We start from the raw sequence: 11,022 nt of genomic DNA, 5'->3' as shown, positions 1-11,022 counted from the left end.
TTATTTAATTATTCTGTAATGCAGTGTTTGAGTGTATTGTAACTTATTCTTCCCCGTGTTGGTATTTAAATGTTCCCATATGTTTAGTTTTTAAATAATGCTTCAGTGAGTAACTGTACATATTTCCTTGGGCATGTACCTATAAATGGAATTAATAAATTTACTTCACACTTCACTGGCAGTAAATGGGATTTCCTTGTTCTCCATATTTTTGACAGTTCTTACAAGAGTTTAGTATTATATCTTATGGCTTAGAAATTTCATTGATTTAATTTACATTTCTTGGATTTCATGTCTATTGAATATTAAAAAATAATTTTATAGACCATTCTTTGAGGTCCCTGTTTATATCTGTTGCCCACTCTTCTGTTATGTTGTTCATATCTTATGAATTTGAGTGATTTAGAAAATATTCTGATATTCCTTTTTTGGGCAGTATTTGTTACTGATATGGTTTTTCATTTGTGCTATTATTTAAACCTTCTTAATGATGCATATTTTTTGCCAAATTTAGATCTTTCTAAATTTGAATTATCAGAATGAAGACATTCTCCTATATTTTCCTCTAGATGTTTTACAGTTACGATTTTTGCATTTAGGTATTTGAGTCTGTCTCAAATTTATTTTGATCACAGAGTGAGGTTTAATTTGATCTTTTTTTCCATTTTGGTAGTCTGTTATCAAAGTTTTTTTTTTAAGATTTTATTTATTCATCTTAGAGGGGAAGGGAAGGAGAGAGAGAGAAATATCAATGTATGGTTGCTTCTCATGCGTCCCCTGCTGGGAACCCGAAACTGGCCTGCAACCCATGCATGTGCCCTGACTGGAAATCGAACTGCGAATGTGTGGTTCGCAGGCTCGCGCTCAATCCACTGAGCTGCACCAGCCAGGGCCAAAGTTTAATCTATTAAATACTTCATCCATTCCCTTCTGATTTGCAATGTCATATTATATTAAATACCATTTATTTAGGGTATAAACATTCACATATTCCCAGACTACTTCTGACTTCTCTATTCTCTTTCATTGATGTAGATATATCTTTACCTACACAAGTACCATGCTATCTGAATTATTATAGCTTTCTCATTCATCTTATCCTCACATTTTTCTTGGCTATTTTTAGTCTTCACTATTCAATATGAATTTGGGGGTAAAATTCTAAAATTAAAGGAAAGTTCAGTATCATTTTGAACATTTTGTAACATGAACAAAATATAGCTCTTCAATTTGTGAGAGATTTTCTTTGATGCACTCTAATGAAGTGCATCATTCTCTATTAGAGATCTAAGAGAATCTATTCTCATCAAAGAGAATAGATGCACTTTTCTCCAAGAATTCCTTATGCAACTTTTGTATTTTTTCATGGAAATGTTTAACTTTTGTTGATGGGTTGTGAGATAGACTTTTTAAAGTACATTTTCTGATTAGCTATAACTGCTGAAAAAACTACTATTGAATTGTGTGTATTGTGTGTATCTAGCAACCTTGCTAGAACCTCTTATTATTTTAAATTTTGATTTTATTTTATAGATAAAATAAAATTTATTTTATTTTATTTTTCTCATTTTCTATGTAGACAACCTTATTTGCAGGCAATAATGACAGTTTTGTTTCTCCTTTCTAGTCTTTACACTTCTCCTGCCCTTCTTTTCATACTCACTGCCTTGTTTTCTTCTTTCCCTCTGTGTTATTTTCCTCTTTACTTCTGTTTCTCTCTTCCTCTCTCCTTTCTTTTTCTCTCTCACTTTGTCTTCTCCATTTACCTCCATCTCTCCACTTCTACTCCCCCTTTTCTTCCTCCTCCTTTCTCTTCTACATCCTCTCTCTTTCATTGGTTCCTCAGTCACCTTTGTGCACATGCGCTATCTTTCAAAATGCTTGGAATTTAAACCTTTTGATCAGAAGCATGTGATTTACTGTCAACAACCTTTTATCACTAATACCAGTAGAGTTTATTATATTGAGTAATGTCTCATTCTCCATTTTTAAATAATTTTGTGTATTCCAACATATATATTAACATTTATATTCTGTAGTCACCTGAATCATTGTTATAACACAACCACTGTTAGTGTATTTTATTTTTAACTTGTAATGCCTCACATTTGTAATCATTATTTGCCCTACATCTGACATGAAAATATAAATAGCATAGAAAAGAAATAGACTAGTCAATTTACAGGTTAATCATTTGAACTTAACTTCTTAATTTTTAGCAAAGTTTCAGACTGAAAAAGGCCCTGGGAAATCTTAGTTATTATGCAACTTGATTGTTTTAAGAATAGCAACATTACAAGATATAAAGGTTGTTATCATGTGAATATATAGGAATGGCATAAGAAACTTATGGCCTTAATCATACTGAAAAGGAGGAATTGCTGCTTGTAGGAAGGTGAAGAGACTAGTCAAAGAACACATATGAAGGGCCCATGGGCACGGACAACGGTGTAGGGATTGACCATGAAAGCGGAATTTGCAGGCTTGGCAGAGGGGGGTAAAGGGGGAAAAACTGGAACAACTGTATAGCATAAACAATAAAACATTACCCCCCAAAAAGAAGTGGAGGAATTGCAAAGTAAATGCTATGGAACAAACAAAATTTTTTTTGCTAAGGCCTATACAATCTGACGGTCCTGGGGAATCAGTAGTCCCTTCAGTAACAGCCAGAAACACATGAAGGAATGTGACAAACCACAAATTATACTGAAAAGTTTGCAGTTTTTCTTTTTTCTTATTGCATTAGAACCTGATTCTGATACATTTTTCCTTCCCTTTTTTTCTTTTGTCCTTGTACCCATCCCCCAGGAATATCAACCGAAAGTCTGACAAGAGTTCAGTAAAGGAAATTAAGTTTCACAGGGACCATTAACATTATTTTTAATTTCTGTAGAGAGGCATATATAACCTATTAAAAGTTTTGCCTTCATAATAGTGGAACTTTTTCCTAAATTAGTTTTATGAGAATTTACAATGGTTTTATTTTTTATTCAATTTCTATGCTTGCATCATTCATTGGTAACAACATTTATTCAAGAGCTACATTCCTTACAGGCTTTGTATAATTTTTCCAACAATCTGTTATGAAAAATTTTAAACATAAAGCAAAATTAAAAGAATTTTACATTGAGCATCATACACTCAGCAACTAGATTCTACCACTAACATTTTAGTAGATTTGCTTATCTCAGGTCTATGTGTTTATTCATCACTTTATTCACTTATTAAGTCCATGTCTTTTTTTATGCATTTCAAAGTAAATTATAGAATCATTACCCTTTCCCATAAATACTTCTGCATGTGTATCATATTTTAATGTAATATGCATAATTTTGACAAATGCATACCTGTGTCCTCAAATTCTGTCAAGATACAGAGCATAAACATAACATCAGAATAGTTCCCTCATGCCTCAGCCCAGCCCATACTTCCTCTATCCCCTCCCTGACACAGGCAGTCACTGTTTAAATTTTTGTTTGTTCAAAAACTTCAGTATATGCTTTTCTAAAACAACAGTCTGGTTGCTGTGCAGAGAATAAATTGTAGGGGAACGGAAGCGGAGTCAGGGATGTGAGTTGGGAAGCCACTTCAGTTGCCTAGGTGACATGATAGTGGTTTGGACTGGGATGGTAGCAATGGGAGTGGTCAGTCAGAGTAAATTAGAGTTTGATAGAATTTGCTGGTGGACTGGGTACATGTGGGTACATGGCACTGCCACTTCCTGAGATGGGGAAGCCTTAATAAGAAGTAGTTAGAAGTGGGAAAATTCAAGGATTCTGTTTTGAACGTGTTATATTTAAAATGCCTATCAGATGCTATCTCAGGGTTGATTATAAACTCAACAAACTAAGTTACTATATGTATGTATAGCTAAGTTTGTTGGACTCTGCCTGATCTATTACAAACATTTCTTTTAAAGTTTCCTGAATCTCTTTGCTGTAGCCCTAAAAGTAGAAGCTGCAATCTGTTTTGAGGATAAATTCACTGTTTCTCTTGGGAAGGACGATGCTGAGTGCTTTGAGTCAAGTATCCATTCTTTTTTGTTGGGACAAGTGCTGACTTTTATGGAAGAAGGAAATAAATAGATACTATCATTCTTATAGCAGAACAGGGGCTAGAGAGGAAAATGGACTTCAGAGGGCCCATGTGAATGGGAATGGCTAAAAGATATCAAGAACAGTAGTATTTAATATATTTAATATTGGTTTATTTTTCTTACTGATAATAATCCCTTTATTTTATTTGCAGGCCTAAGTAAGGTGTTATACATAGTGGCCTTTTGAATGTGGATATTTAAGAGGCTTAAGTCTTTTCTTTGTGGATAAAAGGTACTGTTGGAGCTTACCTGACACTGAGGCGTACAAGATTACCAGAGAGGAATTATGGAAAAGTTTAGAACAATAGTGTGGCATAGGAAAGAAAACCGGAAGCGAGGAAAATGTAAACACTCTTCAGAAATTATTAAGGAGATCATTGGAGTACCTGCAGATTAGAAATTAGATTATTTAGTTGTTAAAGGGTCGGGGAGCCCCTGAAGGCTAGAGAACTTGGGACCACGTAGGTAATATATCCTCATGTTTTTTGTTTTGCCTCAAAAATATGAATAGAGAGAGGGCACAAAAGAATATTTTAGTTGGGACTGTATGATTGATTATGTGATGAAAATGCAATTTGAAATTAGTGTTTTATAAAAAGGTAATTTACTGACTCCTATAACTAAAAAGAGTAATTGTGAGTCTGAGGTTAATACCAGGATCAGACACACTTTCCCTCCATCTTTCAATACCTCTTTGTCTCTCAGACTCTCCCTACATGTTGGTAAAGATTGCCCCAAATTTACACTTGACCAGTTTAGCAACTCTAGCAGAAAGAATGCCTCTGTTCTCAGTAGCGAGACAACATCCTTGGGTTGAGTTTAATTAGCCTGGCAGGACTCACTTGTCATGCTAAATGAATCATTGTTACTGCAGGGATTTGCTTCTTTAATTGCCTAAGCTTTTGTTTTACACTTATCACTATTTCCAGAGGTTAGGGTCAGCCCCTTCTAGTACTACACAGACCTACAGGGACTGACTGTTTAATTATCAAAAGAAAAAAACATGCATTCTTTTACTGGAAGAGGGGATGCTGGACCATAAGATGATAGATGTACAATTCAAAGTGACTGAGAAAGGGAGACCAGGAAAACAAGGAAGAGATAGGAAGTAGATGGAAGATGGAAGATGGAAGTAGATGGAAGAAAGGACAAGAAGGAGGAGGAAATGGAGAGGAGAGGAAAATGAGAAAGGGAGGAGGAAGGAGATCTAGGAGAGTAGAGAGATTCCTCTTGAGGAAAAGCCATGTGCCCTATATGGCACCAGTGGACGACATACAGTTAGAAACCTCAGACAAGACACTATTCGGGGGGTTTTACATGATTGTTCTGTGCTGTGAAGAAGGGAGACCCATGTTTTGTTTTACAAGCAGACTGTGTTCATGACTTCACTTGTGAATACAACAGATTGGATCTGGTCCCACATTGAGGATATCACATGTCTCAAGACCTTTTATGGTTTCAAAATATGCAGGTATCTGCTCAGGACTTTCTTCTCTGCTTCTTTTACTTTTTTATTCCTCAGCCTGTAAATGATGGGGTTCAACATCAGGGTTACCACTCCATAAGACAGTCTGATGATTTCATAGGATGCGTGTGTGTCCTTTGACTTGGGCTTCATGTACATAAAGGGGCAGAACTATAAAATAAGATGACTATAGTCAGGTGGGCTGAACAGGTAGAAAAGGCCTTTGTTCTCCCTTCAGCAGAATTAATTCTTAGGATGGAAGAGAGGATGAAAACATAGGAGATAAAAATTAACAGTAGAGGAATTATCAATAAAACAATACTTGGCACTATCATGATAAGCACATTTATGGTGATGTCTGCACATATGAGTTTAAGAAGAGCCAGAATCTCACAGGTAAGGTGGTCGATGATGTTATTCCCACAGAAGGGCAATACCATTGTTAGGACAGTTTGTGCTAAGGAGTTTAGATAGCCTATGATCCAAGACCAGGCAGCCATGTGCACATAAAGCACCCTGTTCATGAGGATGGGGTACCTCAGTGGGTTGCAGATAGCCACATGTTGGTCATAGGCCATCACAGCCAGGAGGATACACTCAGTGGAGCCCAAACCAAGAGAGACAACCATCTGCAGAGCACAGCCAATGAAGGAGATGGATTTTCTCTCAGACTTAAATATGATGAGCATTGGGGGAATGGACGATGATGTTTAGCAGATGTCCGAGAATGAGAGGTTCCCAAGGAAGAAATACATAGGAGTGTGAAGGCGAGAATCTGGGATACTGATAATGAGGAGGCTATTTCCCAGGAGGATAATCACACACGTGATGAGATAGAGTGCAAACAGAAAGAGCCAGAGCTCTGGGTATTGGGAGAGTCCCACCAGAAAGAATTTGGTCACTACTGAGTCATTCCCCATCTCCATGTGTCCATGTCACCTGGGAGGTTTAGAAAAGGACAAGACATAGGAAATTTTGGTTTTTAAAATATAGATGTATTGCATGGCTTTCACTTACACTATTTTGTTTTATTCTTAGAACAAAGCCTGGAATAGCAAGAATAGGAATATCAAGTGATTTCATTAATGATGGAGCAGGCACTGAGGGAGCAACACTGCTGAGGCTCATGCAACAGCAGAAGCTGGAAATTGTGCTGAAAAGTTTCAGGCTTCCAGTTAAATAAAATATAGGGACAGAATACTTTCAAATGTGGCTATGTAAGAATCTCTTCATTAATGAATATTTGGAAGTATAACTGAATTCTAATAAAGCTAGATCCAATTTAAAGTATATATATTCAGTACCACACCACTTATCTTCTGTATGGCTATTTTAAGTTACTGTTTTTGAGTTTCAACTACCTCAGCTACTAATTTGAGCTTGTAAAGTAGGTCGAGGGGCAGGAGAAAGCTATAATTCTGGCATTTTGTTGTGAGAACTAAATTAGATAACATCTATTAAATGACAGGCATAGTAGATGATTCTAACATGTCATCTAAAATTACACATAACATAATGGAATACAATAAAATATATAATATAATATGACAACATTAAGTACATATTAATAAATATTTTAAATTATAACTTTTAAGTCTACTTGACTGACCAGGAAAAATTTTGCTTAAAAAAATAGGGCAAGGGAATTGAGGTTTCAGACCATAGTTAATGGAATGTGAATATTTTCTGATTCAAGAAATAATCTGATCCAGAGTCTGGGGACATCTATCCAGTTAAGAGTCTGGGAGTCAGGGCCTGGAATCTGCTCTACTTTAATATAAGTCACTTTATGTAACATTTCTTCCTAACTTTTGTGATTTTCCAAAGCTTTTTCCCCTTCTATTCTTCTTTCTTTACTACTTACCTCTTAGATGCATATTTTATGTTTTTCCAGGCAACTTTATATCATTTTATAAGTAATTATTAATATGTACTTTTCCTCAATTTTTATATTTGATACTTTGGAATGCATATACAGGTCTTCCATATTATTTTAAGTTTTGTCCATGAGTCTTCCACGTGTGTCTGATTGATAATGGCTAATTTTTATGGAGCACTTTGTTGTAAACACATTACAATGTTGTAAGCTCAGTACATAGAATTCATTAACTCATTTAATCTGCAATGTAGCTCTAGATAACTTCTTTTACTCCCACTGTTCAGGGGGAGAAATCGAGACAAAAGCTTAAGTGATGTTCACGAAGTCATATAGATAAATGCTAAAGACAAAATATAGTATCCAGTTGTCTGGCACCCAAGCCAGCCCTCTTAACCACTAGACTACCTCTCACAGATTCTGACACTGATTCCAAGTGAGAGAAGACTATTAAAAAATGTTCCTCTGATGTGTTTAACTGAAATAGCCTGTGTTATTTCTGAGTGTAAGTGACATGAGGGGGAACTCTCAAGCCTGGATCACAGCTCCTGCAGCCTTTGGAGCATGGTATCCATAGTTTTCAACATCTCGGAACCGTATGTCCATAGTGTTCTACATAGTTTTCTCACAGTTACGAGAGTTAGCCTAATTGAGAATATTGACGTGAGATTCCTTAGCATTACATTCGTTTCTACCAGTCACACACCTGGAATCCTTTAACTTCTGTCTTTATTCTGTAACTTAGTAAATATTTTAGGACCTGTAATTGCTGTAGTTCTTGCCTTTTATTCCTTTTTAAAATCAAACTCATCCTTTGCTAAGCACTGCCATTTTATAACTTCACAATATTAAAAACCCAGCTTTGCTTCAATTGTTTTATGTTTATTGTTAGATGGCCAAACATGATTATAGACTTACATAAAGGACTATGTGTTATACTCTAGTATACTACCACACATTATTATACCACTGTCATAGCTTGTGTTTAGTAGGTTGTGGTGGTAGGAGGAAAATGTTGCTGATCATACCTTCACCCAACAACCACACATCCTCTTTGGCCTTTTTGTATCCAGAGAGTTTGAAGACATGGATGAGGGGCTTACTCCTTGGCTAGTCATGATGACAGAGCTTCTCAATGTATTTCCTTTCCACTTCCTCTCCATAGCACTTTCCTTCCCCTTGGAGTGTATGACCTAGACAGTGATTTTGGTAAGATGAAAAAAAAAAGATAATGGGACCAATGTCTTAGTATATTGGAAAATATTCCCTTGTTTGTGCATTTCCTTTCCTGTCTCTAGTCACATTGGAATAATTTCCACAAAGGAATCAGATAAGGCAGAAGGTTTAATTTGTCTGAAGAAACTTGTGAAGGAAGAGAAATAGAGAGGGGAAGAGAATGAGGCGGAAGAGAAAGGAGGAAAAGGAGCTAATATTTACTGTTAAAGAAAATGCACTAAACTAAAAATTTGTATCCTGGGAGTGAGATGGTTCAGGAGAACAGGGTGGAGGAGGAATGATTGTCTTTCTCTCTGTTCAAAAAAGGTTTCTAGTGAAGAAAAGAATATTTTTCCCAAATCCAGGGTGAATAAGAGGAAACAAAAACAGCAATTTCACCAAGGACAATTAATCTATCACGGAAAGCCTATCTTACTTCCCCTCAGTTTCCTTTCTGCCCACTTCTGCCATTGCTCCTCTCCTGATAGAGTCAAGGAAGAAATTATTGAGTGGGTTTTCTCCCCAAGAATCATCTGACTCCCAAGAGAAGTTATCCCAACAAAGAAATACAAGCTAAGAAAAAACTGGGTGCGTGCTATGCAACACAATATCAAGTAAAGTCCTGTAGCCACTTCTCCGACCACACTGTCACCGCAGCCCCTCTAACGTGGAAACTGTGAAGCTACTACTGACACCCCCAATCCCCTAAAATAGCCGTGCTGAATTTCTTCTGGTCCCCCTAAGTGCTACATTATTTCTTTATGCACTTGTACCTATTGTTATCTTAAGCAGGAAGGGCGTCTTTCAACTTAGGTATTATCTTTTGTAGGACAATTTTCTTACCTCTTTGTCTAAGTAGGATGCCTCTGCTATGTGTTATCGTAGAAGCCCTGCACTTCCCACTCTCCTCATATCTTTCATTTACTCTTTTTTTTAAAAAAATAGTATTTATTTATTTATTTTTACTGAGAGGGGAAGGGAAGGAGAAAGAGAGGGAGAGAAACATCAATGTGTGGTTGTCTCTCATGTGTCCCCTACTGGGGACCTGGCCTGCAACCCAGGCATGTACCCTGACTGGGAATCGAACCAGTGACCCTTTGCTTCACAGGCCCGTGCTCAATCCACTGAGCTACACCAGCCAGGGCCTTTCATGTACTCTTTTACTCAACATATACTATGGCACATGTACTGTGTGATGTATGATAGGAATCTGCTGTAAATGCTAGACTTTCAAAATGGACACTGGGTGCAGAATACTTATGATAGTTATTTTATATTTTAAGAAACAAATAATTTATGTGCTATATAACATGTTCCAGTGTGCAAAAGTTTTAAAACACTTTGTAAATTGTTTTATCCAACTAAAATTGCCCCTTTTAAAACCCAGGCTATCAAAGAAAGAATAAAACTATGTTCAATCCCACTTATGAATGCATGTGCAAAGAATACAAAGTACATCCAAATTGCGTACTAAAATAATGTCATTTATTTTTATTAATGCATGGAATTCTAAATTAATGTTTGGAAATCTATCGATATAATGTACAAAACAAATTGGTCACAAAATAAAATACATTGTGATCTAACTAGATGCCCCAAAGCAATGATAGAATGCAACATTAATTCTTGATAAAACCTCTTGGTAATCTAGAGCTAGGAGGCTAAATCATTAAGAAGGAAATTTGTATCTCTTTCAAACTATTGGTCAACATAATTCCAAATGGTAAGATGCTGGAGATAATTTTCCTAAAAGTCATTCATAGGTGCATTATTATTATTATTTTACATTTTCCCCCCAAAGATCCAACAATAGAAGAGAAAAATAGAAATAAGTGACATTGAAGGTAATATATTTCAAGTTCAATCATGTTTCAACAGAGGCTAGAAGTTTTTTTCCTCTGGATACTGAAATTCTAGCATGTAATGATTGTGGAATACATGTGAAAAGACAATATCACATGTAATATTACCAGTGCAAATTGTGGTCTTGGAGAAGAGTTAAGGACAAGGTATAATGCTCATGATATGATATTACACAAAAAGGGGAAGCTGTAATAATGTTTGCAAATATATATATGTATGTGTATTTGCAAATATATTTCAGGTATCTATATCTATGTGTATATATACACTATAGTTTCTGAAGAAACTACTCCAAAATAATTACTGTTATTTTCTCTGGAATATGGGATTTGAGGCATCAATAATTCTATCTGTATTTTTATATTTTCCAAATAATTTTAGTTATTCTATATTTTATGATTATAAATATCATAAATACTATTTTCAAATTTTGAGGGGGAAGGAATAATGGCTAAGACATTGATAACTTTGGCCCTTGATATGTTTAAGACTCAAGTAGGAAATAAA

The 11,022-nt window shown here is 35.7% G+C and overlaps 1 protein-coding gene across 1 annotated transcript; it reads right to left on the bottom strand.

Moving 5' to 3' along the window:
* Window positions 1–5,546: 5,546 nt before the first annotated feature.
* On the bottom strand, window positions 5,547–6,559 carry OR13D1 (olfactory receptor family 13 subfamily D member 1). The gene is given in 2 exon segments (XM_037036154.1): window positions 5,547–5,725; window positions 5,728–6,559. Coding segments are annotated over 2 exon segments (939 nt in total). The 5' UTR covers window positions 6,488–6,559.
* Window positions 6,560–11,022: the final 4,463 nt, after the last annotated feature.

The sequence above is a fragment of the Sturnira hondurensis genome, unplaced genomic scaffold (genome assembly GCF_014824575.4).
Source record: "Sturnira hondurensis isolate 20B ecotype Veracruz unplaced genomic scaffold, ASM1482457v3 Scaffold0022566, whole genome shotgun sequence".
Lineage (NCBI taxonomy): Eukaryota > Metazoa > Chordata > Mammalia > Chiroptera > Phyllostomidae > Sturnira > Sturnira hondurensis.
The sequence above is the reverse complement of the archived record's forward strand: the minus strand, read 5'-3'. Positions and strand labels throughout refer to the sequence as shown.